This window comes from Melospiza georgiana, chromosome Z (assembly GCF_028018845.1).
Source record: "Melospiza georgiana isolate bMelGeo1 chromosome Z, bMelGeo1.pri, whole genome shotgun sequence".
Classification (NCBI taxonomy): Eukaryota; Metazoa; Chordata; class Aves; order Passeriformes; family Passerellidae; genus Melospiza; species Melospiza georgiana.
Genome location: NC_080465.1, coordinates 80446789 through 80465021, shown reverse-complemented (window position 1 = coordinate 80465021; position 18233 = coordinate 80446789). Strand labels below are relative to the sequence as shown.

Sequence of the window (18233 nt, the reverse complement as noted above, 5' to 3'; positions counted from 1 at the left end):
TATTGATGTGATGGTTGTGACTCCTCTGAAGAAGCAGCTTCAGAGATCTGCATCACTGGTATTGCAACAGGACAAGGGATAACAGGTTTAAACTGAGGGAAGGTTGACTTGGATTAGATAAAAGGAATAATTTTTTTACACTGAGGGCAATGAGGCCCTGGCCCAGGGTGCCCAGAGGAGCTGTGGCTGGCCCTGGATCCCTGAAATTGTCCCAGGCCAGGTTGGGCAGGGCTTGGATCAGCCTGGGATAGTGGAAAGTGTCCCTGTCCATGGCAGAAGGTAGAACAGGATGAGCTTTAAATGTCCCTTTCAACCCAACCCATCCAGTGATTCTGAAATTCAGATGTTGTCACAATAAATGTGTCTCTTTTGAGACTGAGAAAATCTGTAGAGAAGGTCATAGATGGAAAGTCCTGTAGTGAGTTTTGATACCTAACTTTGCCTCTGAAAACAGTGGTGTGGATCAGAACCAAGAAGCTGTGTTGGAACCTTTTCTGTCAATGAAGCAGATCCCCAGGAAAGCCTGCTGCCTTGTGAAGGCTGACCTAGAACAGAGATTAGACAGAGCTACAGAATAAAGTAGGGATTTATTAGGAGGCCTCAATTGATACACTTTGGGGAGTACAAGAGCTACACCCAAGATGAACCAAAATGGTCACAAAATGCACGACCAGTCATGAGGTCTCTCACTTTTATAAGTTCTGCCCTATTTGCACATTGGAGTTAATTGTACAATTACAGCTTTAGGTTATGAAGTCCCATCCTTCTTGTTTTTATCTCTTCAGTCCATGTTGTTTATGCTCTTGGGCCTGAAATTTGGATCATTTGTCCTAGGTGCCCATCTAGAGAAGGAATTGTTTTGTCTCCCTGCTCTGTGAGCAGATCTCACCATCCCCTAATATGAAGCTCAGACCCACACACTAAAACAGCACAGAATCTGAAAAATATAAAAAAAGTAAAACCTGAGGCATCAGCCTAGTTCGGCTTGAGTTAAGGACAGCTGTTTAAATTTCTGATTGCTTCCAACCCTCCCCAGATCCTCTACGAAGTCACGGTTGTGACCGGAGACATCGAAGGAGGCGGCACCGATGCCAATATTTTCATGACTGTCTTTGGATCCAATGGGAACACTGAGGAGCTGCTGCTGGAAAAAAATGGGGACAGGTACAGTGGCTGTCATTTTTGTTGGTTAGAAGTGGAGTGATGGCAGATTTCAGTGTCGAGTCAAGAAGCACTCAGAGCTTTGATCATGCTCCCACTGCAACACAAACATTTACTCCCACTGACATTATAGATTCAGACCTGGGCCCCTTGTAAGTATTTCTGTCAGATTTTTAGCAAAGCAAAGGAAAAGAGAGCACTGTATAGCCAGGGAAAACACCCTTTGTTATTTGTGCAAGTTTTGTTTAACCTGTTCCTCAGTGGCTTTAGAGATAAGCACCTTGAACAAAAGTATGAAGTCCTGCATTGTCCCCAAGAAGAACTGTGAACACTGCCCAGGATTGCACTGGGAAATGGATGGGTGGTGGCAGAGAACGCTATACTGAATGCCCTGATTTTACTAAAAATGACGAACCTCATGTTTTCTTCAGCAGAAACAGCTAACAAACACTATAACCCTAGCCTGATGCCAGCACTTCCATAAGCCATAAAACCCACACACACCACCAATCATCCACTTCCCAATGCTTATTTGTTCCCTCCTAGCACCTTCCCTAGTACAGAAAGCTTTGGCATGCTCAAGAATGAACTGTCTTTCAGTGGCATCATGCTTACATTTAATTAATAGATTAGCTCTGATCTTATTCAGCAAGGCATCTACAGAGCATCAAAGGGTGGGAGCTTTTGGCCACACAGTTTGAGCTCAGCTTGCTGAGGGAATGCTGGATAACTGAGAGATAAGGTGCACCTTGCACAGAGGTGTTTGCTCAGGGAATGTTTCACTTGAAGCTGTTGTAGCAGAGTGGGTGTCTGGACAAACATAGCTAAGATTGAGAGCTTCATGTGTCTAGTTAGTGACAAGCACGAGCCTTGTCTGTTGTGGAAAAAAATGCAGCAGAGGTGCTGTTGACTAAAATATCTGTGAGAAACACAGCTGAGTCATGCAGGAAACCACAGCTCTTGGGGCTTGCTGCTCCCCACCACTGAGGAACATCCAACATGTGGGGCAATGCCCCTGGCTTACCAGCAAGTGTGCCCTTCAATGGCACCCCTCTTAAAACACCCTGGGCAAGCCCAAACTGGCCTGTCTTCCACTCATTTAATCCTAACTTCAGTCCTGGTAGGCAGGAAAATGGACCACTGATGTTTAGAGTCAGAAATTAAGCAGATTTCATACCTGGGTGTGTCAAGCAAAAACCTCAAAAGGGGATCAAGACATCTCCAGCCCCTCAGGAGCATGGATGTAAGTTTGCTGCATCTGGGGAAAGCCATACCCCTAAACTTGTGGCCTCTAAAAACACTTCCCATCTGTCTACACGGGTGGGATGGACAATCTCTGATATAAAAGTATGAAAATGCAATGCAGGATAATAGAAAAGTCTCTGTGTTATTAGTTGCTTGGGTTATCATCTGACAGTAGAGGAGCTGTGAAAGGTGTTGAAAAATCACTGGGGCTGTGTAAAGAAAAGGAAGTGTAAGGCACAACTCTTATTATGTTAATATCCCCAGGATGCTGTGCTATTCTGCTGGCACATCTCTGCATCACACCTCCAGCTGTACAGAGCTCTTGTCATCTCATTAGCACCCTCTGCAGAGGACATTCGTGTCCCCAAATTCACATCCTGCCTGCTTCCGCACCACTGCCACCAGTCTTCATCCAGCTGTTAACAGCACAGGCTCTCCTGGCTCCTTTCCACATGGAAATCTCTCCAGCCCTTGCACCAGCAGAGCAGGGGATGGGGCAGAGCTGCTGCAACCCAATGGTAAAAGGCTCTCCATCTTTATTGGGGCCATCCAGTGCCAATTCACTCACAGCAGCTTAGTGTGTTACCAAGAGCCGTCTGTCTAACCTGCCACAGATTTAAGGCAATTTTCGCTACATTACACTTATTGCCAAGACCCCTGGGCAATGGAAATATTTATAAGGGCAGGCATGGGTAGGAAAGCTTAATGAAATCCTGTAGATAAATGGTTCAGTGTCCTGAAAAGGGAATAGCAGCAGTCAGCTTGTCTGGCTACTTCTTCCCTTCTCAATTTTATTTTTTTTTTCAGGTTTATGTTCATCTTCATACAAATTAGGGATAGCAAAGAGCTTCTGGGTCACCCAGTTTGTCGCTTTGGCAATCACTTCCCTCTAGTACTTTCCTCTTGGAAGAAGCAGATGGGTATCAGTGTTACAAACTTCAAACAAGGCATTTGCTGAAGATAAAGAATGTTGTATTTTGCTAGCAGACATTTTAGCTTAGAGCTGCTCAGCCTGGAAAGCCTCAGAGTGAGAGATTTCTATGAAGCTTTGTAGGTAATAGTGATTGTAATAAAAACTGATCATGGGATCACAAGACAATTCAGACTGGAAGGGTCACACCTTTTTGTTAAATAGATGTGGAAATCAATCCAGTTCAGGGACAAAAGTACATTCTATTTCTCACAGTGAGACAGGCTGCCTCAGTATCCGGTACCACAAGAAAGACAAATAAGAAGAAAAAGGAGTTTTTCAAAGAGCAAACATAACCCTTAATAACTAGAAATGGACTGGGACCAAAATGCCCTGTCCAAATGCCTCTGGGAGTGCAGAGGAAGCAATGCCTGGATGCCAACTGAGAGGCTCGAGCCAACCCCTATTACTAACATCTGCAGCTATGCATGCTCAGATAATGGTGTGAGTATAATCACATTCATCCTGCAGGGGGTAATCTGAACAGAGGTTGGTAAAGAAAATTGGGGTTTTTTTCTCCACATTCTGGCACTGCACAGCTATGGGAGGCTGTGTGCATTGCCAGGAATGAGATATCATCGTTATGGATTGTTTCTGTTGTGGCAGTGCCCACAGTTTGCAGGGCTCTTCCCAAACCTCCCAGCACACTCAGGAAATTCCCCCGCAACAAGAAGTTTGCATGAAGGAGAAACCTCAGCAGCAGAGTGGTCTCCACGTGCTTGGTGGACCTCCTGGATTTGGCTGCCATTCTCCTTAGCAAGGATTAGATTTCCAATTCCAAGACTGCAGCAGGTCCCCAGGTATCTGAGGGAGCAAACAGGAAGATACACTTGTTCAGAACAGAGCAATATTGAGCCTGAGGCAGCACTTCCACTGAAGCAAGGCTTTCCATCAACACCAGTGATGCCAGGAGGGAGGGAAGGTGCAGTCCTAGCCAATGTAATCTTCTTTGGGAAGCACATGTTAGCTGTTTTTTCCCTTCTCCTGCTTCCTGCTGATTGCTATGGATGAGCAGCTCCTGCACATCCCTGTGCCTGTACAGCAGCCACACACTGGGGAAGGTCTTTCACGCAAGCTTACACAAGCCCACCCTGGTTCTTACCAGAGGCAGAGACAGTCTGCAAATCCAAATCCCCGAATTCCATCAGGCTGGCTTTGTCTCCACTCTAACACAATTTGCCTGTGCTTACTAAACTTGGGCGCCGGGCTCCAATCCCAGTGCCACATTCAGCTGAGCTGCAGCGACTGCCTCTCTCCACAAAACACAAAGTTTTGTGCTGAGTCTCAGGGGGAAGGAGATGAGGCAAAATTATTTTGCCTTCTAGCTGGAACTGGCCAAGGACAGGCAAGTGGGCAGCTGCCAGGAGGGAGGCGATGTTCAGAAGCCTGACTGTGAGCCGCTATTGTTCCTGCTGCAAACAGAACAGTAATGTATGCCACAGGCTGCCTGGAGCAGCTCCAGGTGGGCTGTGTTTTCCAGGGAAGGAGGAATCCCTGTCAAATCTGCACCGAGGTGTCTTGCCAACAGCAGAATAGCTGGTGATTGCAACACAGGAAAGCTCAAGTCCAATAAAGAACATTCATAAACTTCTGATTTGAGGCTGTTGGCATGGCCCGGGCTGGGGCATGGGACAGAAATGTGGAGAGGCTGTAAAGCAGCAGGAAAACCTCCCTGTTGTTGCAATCCCTGCAGGTTTGAGCGGGGCCAGGAGGACAGTTTCATCATGGAGATCGCCGACATCGCGCCCCTCAGGAAGATGAGGATCCGGACGGATGGGAAGGGGACGCGCCCGCACTGGTTCATGGAAAGGGTAACGCTCCTGGCATCACAGGTCGCTCACAGCCTGCCTCTCCTGGAGCCTCTCAGCCCCTGGCAAAGAGGAGAAAGGCACCAAGGGACCCATTTTCATTAATTTTCTACCGTTTTTTTCTGTTTGGTGTCTCACGGTTTTTCTGCCGGTTTTTCCCGGCAGAAATTGAGTCACAAAAGAAGAGAGCAGAGGGAAAAGCTGTACTTTGGAGCTTTTCTTGTGGTGGGATCATCATGTCTGGAAGTGTTCAAAAGGCTTGTGGGTGTGGCACGTCTGTGGGCTATGGTTTTACAATGATCACTGTGGTGCTGGGTTAATGGGTGGACGTGATCATATTGGACATCTTTTCCAGCATAAATGATTCTATGGTTTCACCACAGATTCTGCTCACTCTCCTCTGCACGAGCCTTGTTTTGTCACTAGGACTCCTGCAGTGTTTTCTGGTCTCTGGATTGTGCCGTTGGCCCCTGCAGATCTCTGCCATGTGGGAATCTGAATCCTTGGGAGGGTGGGTGTTTGCCAGACAGAGACACCCTGGGCTGTGTGAGACATTCCCAAATAACCCATCCATTCTGCTGGATCGTCCCATCTTTCTTCTTTCCTTCTCCTCTAGCACACACATTTATTTCTTTTCTTGTCCATACAAATGAGGTGTCTTTTTTATCTGGCATTTTGAATGCAGCATGCAAATTGATGGTACTTTCTCCCTGATGTCCTACCTCTCACAAAAGTACAGTGCTTGCCTTTATCTTTGCTGTCAAACCATCAGCTCCTTGTAAGGATCACCTCTGTCTGGGCAGACGGAAGTAGTTTGCTTGTTGTGGGTCCCTATAGTAAAATTTGTAAGACAGAGGGGGAATGATGTGCTGATTGCAGACCATGAGATGTCGTTAATGGAGAAACACATCTCTGCCATTTTCCTTACCATGCTTTTCCTGGAGATGACATCCTGCTGGGTTTCTGTATCTTGACCTTTTCATGAGAACAGTTTAGGACCTATTAGCTTAACCACGGTCAGAGGAAACACTGCATGATTTTTTAATTGGGTCCTTTTATCCTTTTTTGACTAATTTACTGCAGTCTTTTTCACATAGGTAATGTGTTTCTAAACACTGACCCTACACAGCCACCAGTTTTCAGTGAAGTGATGGATTTCTCTTCACTTTCAGAATTTCTGTGCTGCAGTACCATTTCTACTTCAACATTTCTACTTTTAATTTTTTTTCTCAGCAGCTGGAGAAGGAGAGGAACCAAAAGAGGAGGAATTCAGGCTGGACATTAGAAATAAATTTTTACTGTGAGTGTGGCAAAATAGTGGCACAGGTTGCCCAGGGAGATTGTGGCTGCCCCATTTCTAGAATTGTCCAATGCCAGGTTGGACAGAGCTTGGAGCCATCTGGAATAGTGGAAGATGTCCCCAGCAGAGGGTGGGGCTGGATGAGTTTTAAAGTCCCTTCCAACCCTTAACATTCCATGATTTTATGATGATGCTTCTGCAGCTCCTCAAAGGATTAGGCCTCCAGCACATATCTTTAGAACTGATGCCACAGATGCAGTTTCCCTCTGTGCCTAAGGAATAACTCAATCTGTTGTCTGATTTGATTCAGATATCTCGGTCAAACTCCCTTTGTAATTTCTCACATGCTTTCCCCTGAGTTTTATGAATCTTATTTGTATAAAATGAAATCAAATAAAGCTTATTCATCCAGAGGCATTCCAGGTCTTGCAGCCATGAATCAGCAGCAGCACAAAGGCAAGGGGTGGCTGCATCTTTAGGTGTGCCTCCCACCTTCCTGCTGCCTTGTCTGCCCAGGCATTCCAAACCCTCAGCCTGCTACCAAAAGCAAAGATTTCCCAGGGAACTGAGCACAGAGGACTCTCATTTGGACCCCTCCAGCAGACCTACAGCCACCTTCCAGCTCTGCAGAAGCCACAGGTGGACCCATGGAACAAGAGCAGGTCTTGAGTCAGACTTAAAAGAGGGCTTGTGAAAACGAGGAAGAGCAATTTTTTACTTGGGCAGATAGTGACAGAACGAGGGGCAAGGGTTTTACACTAAAAGAGGAGAGATTTAGGTTAGACATTAGAAAGAAACTCTTGGCTGTGAGGGTATTGAGGACCCGGCACAGCTGTGGCTGCCTCTGGATCCCTGGAAGTATCCCAGGCCAGGCTGGATGGGGCTTGGAGCACCCTGGGATAGTGGAAGCTGTCCCTGCCTGTGGCAAGGAGTTGAACTGGAAAGTCCTTAAGGTTCCTTCCAACCCAAACCATCTTTTATAATTATATGATTTTAGAAGCTTATGGAAATTATGCCTATAGTCCCTAATTTTTTTTAGATAAACACATCACAGAGGATTTTTTAACTCCAGTGTTACGTAGATAACTGTATTTATTGGTTTTCTTTCCCACCTTCCCTGCAAAGGTAAACACAGCATTTGCATTCCCAGGCAGAGGGTGGCTTACAGAACCATTCTGGAAGAGGGGAGGAAGGATTTTTGTTCTCTGATTTGTATTCCAGCCTTAAAAACTTACGTAGCCTGGTGTGACATGAAAACTGATCGGAGCCCATTTCCATTTCTGTCAAAAGTGCATATTAAGACTGCATAATGAAATACTTGTGGGGGTAGTGCTAAACTCTCAGACAGATGGTTCACAGTTAGTGCTAACTAGCACAGTGAAATGAGAAGCTAGATTAAGCCATCAACCCCGTAATTAACCATTTGTTGCTCCATTTATCTACACGATATTCTCAGTTTTCTTGTTCTGTTAAACTAACAATAAATGATCTTTTTAATTCTCTTTGGTCTTTTGGTAAACTGTTGCTAGCCATAATTTATACTGCTTTTAGTTCAGCAGATATAGAAATGCATAAATACCAATTAAAATGCATGAATTATCAATGATCCTGTACACAGCCAAAAGATTCAATTTACAAGCAGGCAAGTAGTCATATTTTTTTCTGTCTACATAAAAATACACTAAAATTTCATTCAGAATCTCAGCGAAGTAATGAACCTGGTGCTGCAAATTCAAACTTGCTACCACAAGTCACAATATGTTTTAAATGCTAGTACCTAAACCTCTACAGGGAACAAAATTTGATTAGTGATGTTTTGCAACAAAATGAACAATATTGATCATTACTATGCCCAAACAGGCATAGTGAATGTTCTCCAAAGCTGAGCAATGCTTCCTGATCACACCACTGCTGGAGGAACACAGAGTGGGGATTTTTTCCACTGAACTGATGCTGAATCTCATCTTCTTCCACACCAAGCTGCCATGACACTGCTGTGTGTTTCTGAAAAAACAGGGAACAAAATCATAGAATCACAGAATAGTTTGGGTTGGAGGGGACAATAAAGTTCATCCCATTCCACCCTATGCCATGGGCAGGGACACCTCCCACCATCCCAGGTGCTCCAAGCCCCATCCAGCCTGGCCTTGGACATTCCAGGGATCCAGGGGCAGCCACAGCTGCTCTGGGCACCCTGGGCCAGGGCCTCACTACCATCAGCATTAAAAAAATTTCACTCTAATTAGGAAACTTATCTAAATGCATACTTTGGAAAACTCTTCCTGGGATAGCTGCTTCCTCAGTCCCTGTGATGATTTCACCTGCTGCCCAGTGCCTTAGCTTTGAAGTTGAAAAGCTAGAAACAAGTAAGGATGAAAGCTCAGTGAAATAGCAGGAATTATGAGACTGTTGAATTCTGCAGAATTGCTTCCCTCAGAATTTTAATGTTACTTTGTGCTGTCAAAGCCAGACAGATAAGAAGCTGCCTTAATGAAGCACTAATTGCATTGCATTCAAACGTCACAAATAATCCTGCATGTGGGACTCGGTCTTTATTCAGTCCTTTCTCCTTTGTATAAAGGAGATTAGGAGAATTTAAGAGTTATTATTGAGAATTGAGAATTATATAGCTGAAGCTGACTTTTATTCTTTGCAAAAGAGAGAAGCCTTTTTGTTTTACAGTCAGAAGTTCCTAGGTTCGAGTGAAGAATAATGACATGCGACAGAAGCATGAAATCCTGTGTTTGAGCCTTTAAAGGTGAATTCCAGGTGCTGTGTATTTCCAGGAGTGGGAGACTCTGTGGAGCATGTTTTACATGACATCTGGAAAAAGGCTGGGTAGGGGTAAATCAAATAATCGGACATGTCAAACCTTTCCATTGCCGGAGACAGTGGGCAATTAATTTCAAATTGTTGGTTTAATGTTCCTGTCAACTACTGTATTTGCTCAGCTACAAAGCAAATTATCAATGTGTTATTCATACACGCTTCTGCCACTTTTGCTCCGTGGCTTATTGGTGTTCTATAGCCCAGTTAGGCTCCTTGCATAATTAGCAATGAAGTTTGAGATGAAAAGCACTCTGGATGCCCACAGCAAGTTCTAGGTATCCTAAAAAAATAGCTTGGGTGCAGTGCAAAGTAGTGGTCTCATTGCCAAGCAGGAGCTGGTTTTACTGAGAGGAACAGGCAGAAATTAAATATAGTCTCAGCTCAGCTCACTAAGACGACTTGCTTGACCCTCATGACTGAAACCAAAATCCTGCATCATCCTCTGTGTGTGGAACACCCACAAACATCTCCTTGCAGGATGGGATTAATTTTCTGCTATTTTAGTCACTGAAAAAGGCTACATTCAGCTTTCATCCCTTCCAAACAAACTGCTCAGGGGCCCTCTGTAGTTATGAGACAGGCAGACCTGAGAGTGGGGGCGATGCCTCAATAATTCCTTACCTGCCCCCAGTTAAGGTGGGACCTGGGGCTTCCCTGGGGATACCCAGGTCCCACCACACGATGTGCTTGGGCTGGATGACCAACATTTAATGGGTCCATGCTGGGTAAGTGAGAGCCAATGTACCCACATTGTGACACAGAGGTCAGCCTGCCCCTGCTGCTGCTTCTGTGTCCCTTGCTGTGACCACAAAATCACAGAATGGTTTGGAAACAACATTTTAAAATCATCTCATTCCATCCCCTGCCATGTACAGGGACACCTCCCACTGTCCCAGGCTGCTCCAAGCCCCATCCAGCCTGGCCTGGGGCCCTCCCAGGGATCCAGGGGCAGCCACAGCTGCTCTGGGCACCCTGGGCCAGGGCCTGCCCACCCTCCCAGCCAGCAATTCCTAATTCCCAATGTGCCAGAATCTGTGCCTGCCCTCTGGCAGTGGGAGCCATTGCCTGGGTGCTGTCCCTGCCTGCCTTGTCCCCAGGGGCTGTGCAGCTCTCCTGGAGCCCCTGGAGGCCCTGGCAGGGGCTCTGAGGTGTCCCTGGAGCTTCTCTGGTGCAGCTGAACAGCCCCAGCTGGGCCAGGCTGGCTCCAGAGCAGAGGGGCTCCAGCCCTGGCAGCAGCTCCGTGGCCTCCTCTGCACTGGCTGCAGCAGCTCCAGCTCCTTGTGCTGCTGGAGCCAGGGCTGGGGCAGCTCTGCAGGTGGGCTCTCACCTGAGCCCAGGGGCACAGGGGCAGGATCCCCTCCTCTGCTGGGGGATCAGCCCAGGATAGAGTTGGATTTCTGGGCTGACACCCCTTGGGCAAAAAGCACTCATAAAATGAAATTCTTACCCCTGTCTGCTCCTCCCATAGCACCACTCCAGAACAGGATACCAGGGCAGGTCTCTGTTTCTGTCCTCACAGTGAGATGCCCACAGATGCAATCACACATCCTGAGTGAGGGGCTGAGGATGGGAAAAACTGGCACTTTGCTCCAGCAGCTTGAGTAGCCAGACATTTTTTTTTCTCAGACAGCATCTGGAGTGCTCAGCCTGGGCTGGGTATTGGTGAGAGGCCTGACCTCTGTGTCTGTGAGTGCTCTCCAGCTGACAACTCTAATCTGCTTCTATCCTTACTGCTTCCCTGACAATTCCCTGCAAGATTTGCTCAGGACATTTTGCTGTAACAGTGTCACTGTCATTCCCAAGCAGGGCACGGGTACTGCTGGCTGAATCTCTGCCAGCATGGAGTTTATGCCCTGGGGTGGGGGGAAAATAGACCACAGATTTTCATAAATAGGGAAAATAGATTTTTTCAGTCAACCTGACATTGCTCACAGTTCAATTTTGCAAAGAAAACTTTCTGGGTTGGACTCCTAAGAGGATGCAGGCATCATTCACACATCCTTGAGAGAGGACACTTGTGTGTCCCAGCAGAAAGGCCACCAGCTGGGCTGGGGGAGACCTGATTTCTGCTTGGTTCAAAGCAAGGGTCTGATTCAATATCTCTTGACTCACAGAACAGGTTTTTTTGCCCACAAAGTAATAGTGTCACTGGCTATGAATAAGCAGCTTTTTAGAAAAGTGGGACATCTTCTACAGCCAAAAATGTCCTGTGCCCCTGGGACAGGGGGTGAAGGTGCTGTGTTACAGATCCCTCTTTAGCATCAGGCAGATTGAAAACCCTGGATGAGTGTCCTACCCACAAAACCATTCAATGCACAAACAGCATGGCTCACTGATCATCTTCAGTGTAGCTACTGCCCTCTTTGAAACAACTTTTTTATAACCTGGAGCAGTATTCTTCTTTTGAATTGCTGAAGACTCCAGCAAGGCTTGGTTAGGGTCAATAGAAGGCCATGGACTGGTACATCTGGAGTTTGAAGACAGAATTTGAGCACATTTTATCTCAAGATAAGTTTTACTGAGGTTTTTTTTTTTTTTTTTTTAGGCTGATATATGAGACACAGTGGAAGGGCACTGAGGTGGTCACGGGGCTACAAGAAGCACGTGGCACACTAGGAAAGGCTGAGGAAAATGGAGTTTGTAAGCCATGACAAGAAAAGGCTGAGGGGGAATCTAGTCACAGTCTTCTGCTGCCTGAAAGGAGGTTTCAGAAACCATTGATCCACACTCTCCTCAGAGGTGGACAGCAGAAAGCCACGAGGCAATGGACGTGAGCTGCACTGAGGAAAGCCCTGGTCAGACACAAAGAATAAAATCTTCCCAATGAGGGTGGTGCACCCTGGGATGAGGACTCTGGGGAATCTGCACCTGTCACAGACATCTTTTAATTAAAAATCCTTTCTCAGGATTTTTCCTCCTGAGAAGCTGAGAGGCTTCAGGAACAAAACGTAAACAATGGTTATCTGCAGCTGTGGAATGCAACAGGTGCATCTGTGATTGGTCCATGTTGGATGTTTCTAATTAATGGCCAATCCCAGCCCAGTTAGCTTGGACTCTCTGTCTGAGACACAGACCTTTGTTATTCATTCCTTTCTATTCTTAGCTCAGCCAACCTTCTGAGATGAAACTTTTCCTTCTATTCTTTTTAGTATAGTTTTAATGTAATATATATCATAAAATAATAAATCAAGCCTTCTGAACATAGAGTCAACATTCTCGTCTCTTCCCTCACCTGAAAACCCCTGTGAACACTGTCACATGCACCCTTGGGGATTTTCACAGCTCAGCTGGACAGGGCTTTGCACGGCGTGCAGCCACACTTGTAGCAGGGCTGGAGCTGTGCACCTCCAGGCACCCTTTCCAATGTCACATCTCCCACCACTCCTCTTCACTCCTCCCTGATGCTGCGCCACACTTCCCTGGCACTTCTGGGCTCACCTTTCCATGGCCTTTGCAGAGGCAGCGTTTCCTGATGCTCTGCTACACACAGGTACAGCCTCTGTTGCTGTTAGACGGTGACACAAATGGCAATTTACACCACGGTCCCCTGCCTTCCCTTCAGCTCCCCCAGTTCACTCAGAGCTTGCTGCTAGGTTTTTGCTCCAGGCAGGTGTAATGCTTTCCTCCCACTTGACTGATGCTCCACTGAGCCCACACACAACAAGAGACATAAAGGTGGGTATTTTATTAGGCATTTGTTGGAATAACTTGTTGAGCTGCTCTGAATTCATTCCCATTCTGTTCTTATCACCACAGCATCTGAGCTGCTTCCACGACACGTTAGATAGTGTGACTAATATCTGTTGCATACTGTTTGTTCTGTCACCTTTTCCCAGAGGGAGAAGTGTGTGTGAAATATTAAGTTTTTGCTGGCCTAATTTTATCTTGTGCCTTGTTTTAACTTGTTTGGGCTTGCGTCTCTCTACAATGAATTCTGCTTGTTCACACAAAGGAGACAGGCAAAAGAGAGATGCTGAGTGCTTCCAGGAGAGGTAGTGAAGTTTTTAATAACCGTGTTCCTTCTCTGGAGTGAATTCCATGCTGGCTCACAGGAGGTGAGCCGGTTTAGGTGGGATCTGGGAATCTGGAGGGTCAGGAGAGGTCTGACCCTCTTAGAGATGGGCTTTGTCCATTTGGTCACAGGTCCAAATTTCTCCCTTTGCTTTGACACATGATTGAAAACGCATTACAATACTGTGAAGACCATTTCTCAGGACAAGCCACCACAGCAACTACTGTCCATAGGAGAGAGCTCCATTTATCCCAGAAGAGTCCAGTGTGGGCTTTGGAGCTATGGCCAAGCTCTCCCCATGTCCTACCACATCATTCACTTTATGAGTTTAACATTTGACCTCATTCAAATGGTAAGGTTTTTTTTCCCCCATTTTGTCTCCTCACAGATCACCCTAAAGAACCTTACTAACCAAGAAGTGGCCACATTTACCTATGGGGATTGGCTGTCCAAGCTGAAAAATGCCACGGGAAGCCTGGTGTGTGAGATGCCAGCTGTCATAAACGACGAGCAGATGATGGAGGACACCACGTACACTCTTCAGGTTAAAACCAGTGACATTGGAGGTTGGTCCTTGCTGGGTATTTTATTAATTTTCTAGTGTAAAGTTTGTTTTTTAATAATGAAAAAAAAAAAAAAAGGCAAACCCATCTGCCTAATTTGAAATTACATTTGAAAAAAACATAGTTTAGCTGGAATAGAACCATTTTAGCTGGCTGTTCACTGTGGCAGTGTCTAAGAGACTCATTCTCATCTGAGCTCTGGGAATAACATATTTAGACACAAGGCCCAGGTCTGACTGCTCTTTGATTCCTCTGAAGACACCCTAACAGAAACTATTACCAGACCAAGCTGCAGAGGTCAGCAGCCACATTTTTCTTTTTTGGTCAGGTCCATCCATGTAGGGTCAGAGCTGGTGTGCTTCAGGTTTTCAGTCAGCACTGTGTGCCTCGCCTAAAGCAGGCAGCAATAATTCACCCACCTTTCCAAAGTGTTTTGAGACCATTTATCTCAGGCTGTGAAAAAAACTTTTCTAAATGCACACCAGATAGAAGAGGTGGAACAGAGTATACAGAAAGAGCTTCCAGAGCCAAGAAATGGGGTTTCAATGTAATTTCCTGGGATCACCACCTCTTTTCATGGGAAATTTTGTCAGGCTGTTGGATGAAATCTGCTGCCACATACAAAGTGAATAGTGCCAAGATGGGGCAAGCCAGACATTGTCTTGTTTCCAAGATGTCTTCCTCAAGTGAGATTCTGTCACACCAGCGCACATAACCAACTGCTGACCTCTAAAGATCTTTTCTTTATCCCTTTGCTGCTTCTTTTTTTTTTTCTTTCCCTCTGGTTTTATCAGCAGTAATTTATGCAGCTTTTAAAGTTTGATTGAGGAATATCAAATTTTTTTCTAGCAGAGCATCTTCGTGCCACCTCACCACTTCTTATCTATCTTCTCTGCTGGTTGCTTGTCTGAAAAACATGTAGTGAAATACAAAAAACAAAAGAGAGAGAGAGAGGAAGAGTTGTTTATGTATCTGGCCATCCATCTAATATAATAGTAAATCTTTCTGTGACCTTTTTTGTGAAAACCAGCCCTAACTCACAAAGGTGATGGAAATAGAAGTGAGGGGAGAACAGAAGATGACAGCAGCAGCAGACAGATCTGCCCTTCCCATTGAATGAAGGATGACAGGTATTAATGAAGAAACATTTTATTTCATTATGAACAGCGACAACCGGTAGGAAAGAGCAGATTACAGAGAGGTTTCAGGGAGTCTGTTTGTGATTAGATCACACAGCTCACTGACACAATGCTGAACTTCATCCAGCTTATCTAAAGCAGGTGCAAGTCATGAACCATCTCCCCCTTTTGATCATTATGTATTCCACAATTACTCCTGGTTGGACCAACTCAGGAAGAAAGACATTTTATCCTTGGTGATGTTTAAACATGTTGTATCATCTCCTGCCACACTGACATTGTAGAGGAACAGCAATACTGCACAAGGGCTGGAGTCAAATGTGCTTATTTCCAGCTATAAAGTTTTTCTTTGCAGTGGATTTCAACTTTCCAGGTCATAAGAGTCACTGAAAGGAAAAAAAAAACAAAAACGGGCAAAATAATCTCACCTATTTGCCACTCTCTGAAATATTTTCTGGTTTTATTTCCTCCTAGTCTAGACTGTCTCTGGTCAATTCATCTGGAAGAGAAGTCTTCACCAGTGGTCTGGATAACTCTCCTGAGGGTCTCTGACTCTTGAGTTTTTCTTCATCAGATTCAGGCAGAGATTTCACTATTAAATTAGGTTAGATGGATAAAGTTAGGGAAAATTAATCCCACAAAGAAGATTCTGCAGCAAACTAGAAAGCATAAGCTATTTTCTCTCCACCACACACACGTTTAACAACATCATTGTTTTACGTTTTCCCCAAGGAAACCTTTAAGTTACAGTTTGTCTTTCACAAAGTCACTCTGCTCCAGTGAAGATTTAACCTACAGAGTTTGCAGAGGGAACAGCTCTGCTCCTGAAAAGCTCAAATCACCTTTCTTCCACCACCAGCAGCAGTACCTCAGATGACTCTCAGGCTGCACTTAGATAAGAGGAGGTTGTCAGGGCATACACCTCCTGAGGCAGATGGGAAATCTTTGGTTAAAACCAAGGTCTTGATCTCAGATGTAAAGCACAATCTGATTTTCTTCAAGGCAGGACCCACAGACATAGATGCAATAGGGAAAGACCACCTGATGGCTCTTTCTGAGGCACAAAAATGTCCTTTGGTTGGTTAATTTTTACTTTCTCTCTGCAGGCATCATATACATGTTAATGCAATAAAGATGGAGAGTGAATAAATACTGCTTTCTCATTTTCCAAGCATTAATGCAACAGAAGGTTCTTATCTCTGCTGTTATAAGACTAATTAGGATGTTGTCAACTCAGTTCCAACCTACAAATTACATAATTTAGGACAGTTGGTGTCAGCTCATAGTGCCTTATATAGGTTTTTTTCATGTAAAAAGAAAGACATTCTTTGGCCTCAGAAGGCTGTGACTCAAGCCCAGAGTTTGTTTAAAAATGAAGCATCTGCTCATATAATCATAAGGAATTGTATAATCGTATGGATTTCTGTTTAAAGGGTCCTCTAGAGGTTATTTCACCCATTTTCCTGCTCAAAGGAGTGTTGCCCAGCCAAACACTGGACAACTCCAGGACCAGTCATGATGCCAGCACCTCCTCAGGCATCTGCACCCAGACCTGCACCATATTCCTGAGAAATTTGTTTTTTCCTCATTCCCAGCCTGAGCCTCCCCAGCAGCCTGTGGCTTTGGTGTTTTGGGGAATGATGTGGCACAGTGCATGGCCCTGTCATTGTGACCCCTGTGCCTGCACTGGGGCCCTTGTGCACTGCCCCAGCTCCCCTCAGGGCTTCTCCTCTCATTGGCGTGTCCCAGCTCTTGTTCCTCTTGGTATCCACCCTCCAAGCTCTTCTCAGCATCTTGACACAACCCAGGAATTCAAATTCAGTGCTTTGAATTGCACTGAGCTCTGGAAACCTCCTGCTAGCTCGGATCCAATCAGAATATGGAGGGTACTGCTGCAAACTTTGGGACACCTTCTGCTTCTCTTCAGCATGCGCAAGGTTTATTCCAACCTTGCACACAGAGGAGTTTGCACTTCTCCTTGCTGGATTCCATGGGATTTCTGCTTGCCCACCCCTCAAGTTTCTCAAGGTCCATCTGGGCTGGAATTCTGGCCTTCAGCATGTCACTCACTCACACAAATCTACCCTTGGCTGGAAACCCGCTGAGGAAACACTCTGCCACTGTTTCGGGTGCTGATGATGAAGTCCAGCTCAGTTCTGCAGACCCCAGAATCAATCCATGAGCTACTGCACTCATCACCAGTTAGGGCTGGTGCAACCACAGTACCTTCATCTTTTCATTTGTCAGGTTTTTTACAGTTCCTAAATGTGCCTGGCAGTTTCCTGGAACTGGCAGCAATAACAACAACAACAAAAATATCAGTGACCCAAATAAGTGAAATGTACATTGATTTACCATTTCTGTTTTTTTACTTTCCCATCTCCTGCTAATTGCTTGTGAGGGAAATGTCACAGCATGAGACCTTCATAAGCTTCTTCCTGCAGGGACAGTTTTGCTAAGAAACAGTTGGTTCTGTGCTTTTTGAGACCTGGCATTAATTAGGAGCCTGCTCCTTGCAAGGAAAGGGACTTCAGTTTGCTTTGTTCCTCACCTCAGCAAACTCTGGGATCATAAAAAAAGTACTGCCAGATGAACTGCCTGGATCCCTGATGGTTTCTCTTCCTACTTAAACCCTTCCCAGGGAACTGTTGAAAATTAGCCCAAATTTAACACGGGCAGCTTCTCGCATGGACACATGTTGCTTTGCCTTTCCTCTATAGGACTCTTTTTCTCCTCTTTTTCTTCTAGCAATTTTTTTTCCAGCCCTTCCATAAGAACAGTCATTATTTCTTCCTAACTTCTTTATTCAAGTCATAATCCTGTGGAAGTAGGGCCTTTCTCCAGAAGTTTACAGTCCCCCTAACTTTGTCTCTGCATTGTGTTTAAATGGAGCTGTGGGAAATACTGCCTATGTGGCTCAAAGTGGATTTGTGATACTCTTGTGCAAGAAAGGGCCTGGCAGGAGGTTAGACTTTCAAAGCTGGGCTATCCAAACAAGGGCAGCAGATGCTGAGTTTCTTTGTAAGGCAGATTTGAGCTTGATGGTCTGGTTTTCCAAAATTTAAGAGCCCTGGTTCTGACGCAGCAATGACTGTCTGCCCATGTGTAATCTTATTTCTCTCCGTGAATCTGCTTTTGTATTACAGTGTCAAAATTAAAATGCAATCGTTTTGGTGGAACTATAAATAGCGCCAGGTGAAAATGTA

General features: G+C 45.4%; 1 protein-coding gene across 1 annotated transcript in view; it reads left to right on the top strand.

Moving 5' to 3' along the window:
• Positions 1 to 18233, top strand: part of LOXHD1 (lipoxygenase homology PLAT domains 1) — a 79773-nt gene that overhangs the window by 42361 nt on the left and 19179 nt on the right. The window contains exons 18-20 of the mRNA XM_058044065.1: positions 1037 to 1164; positions 5070 to 5187; positions 13714 to 13891. Coding sequence (XP_057900048.1) covers positions 1037 to 1164; positions 5070 to 5187; positions 13714 to 13891 — 424 coding nt within the window. The remainder of the gene's footprint in view (positions 1 to 1036; positions 1165 to 5069; positions 5188 to 13713; positions 13892 to 18233) is intronic.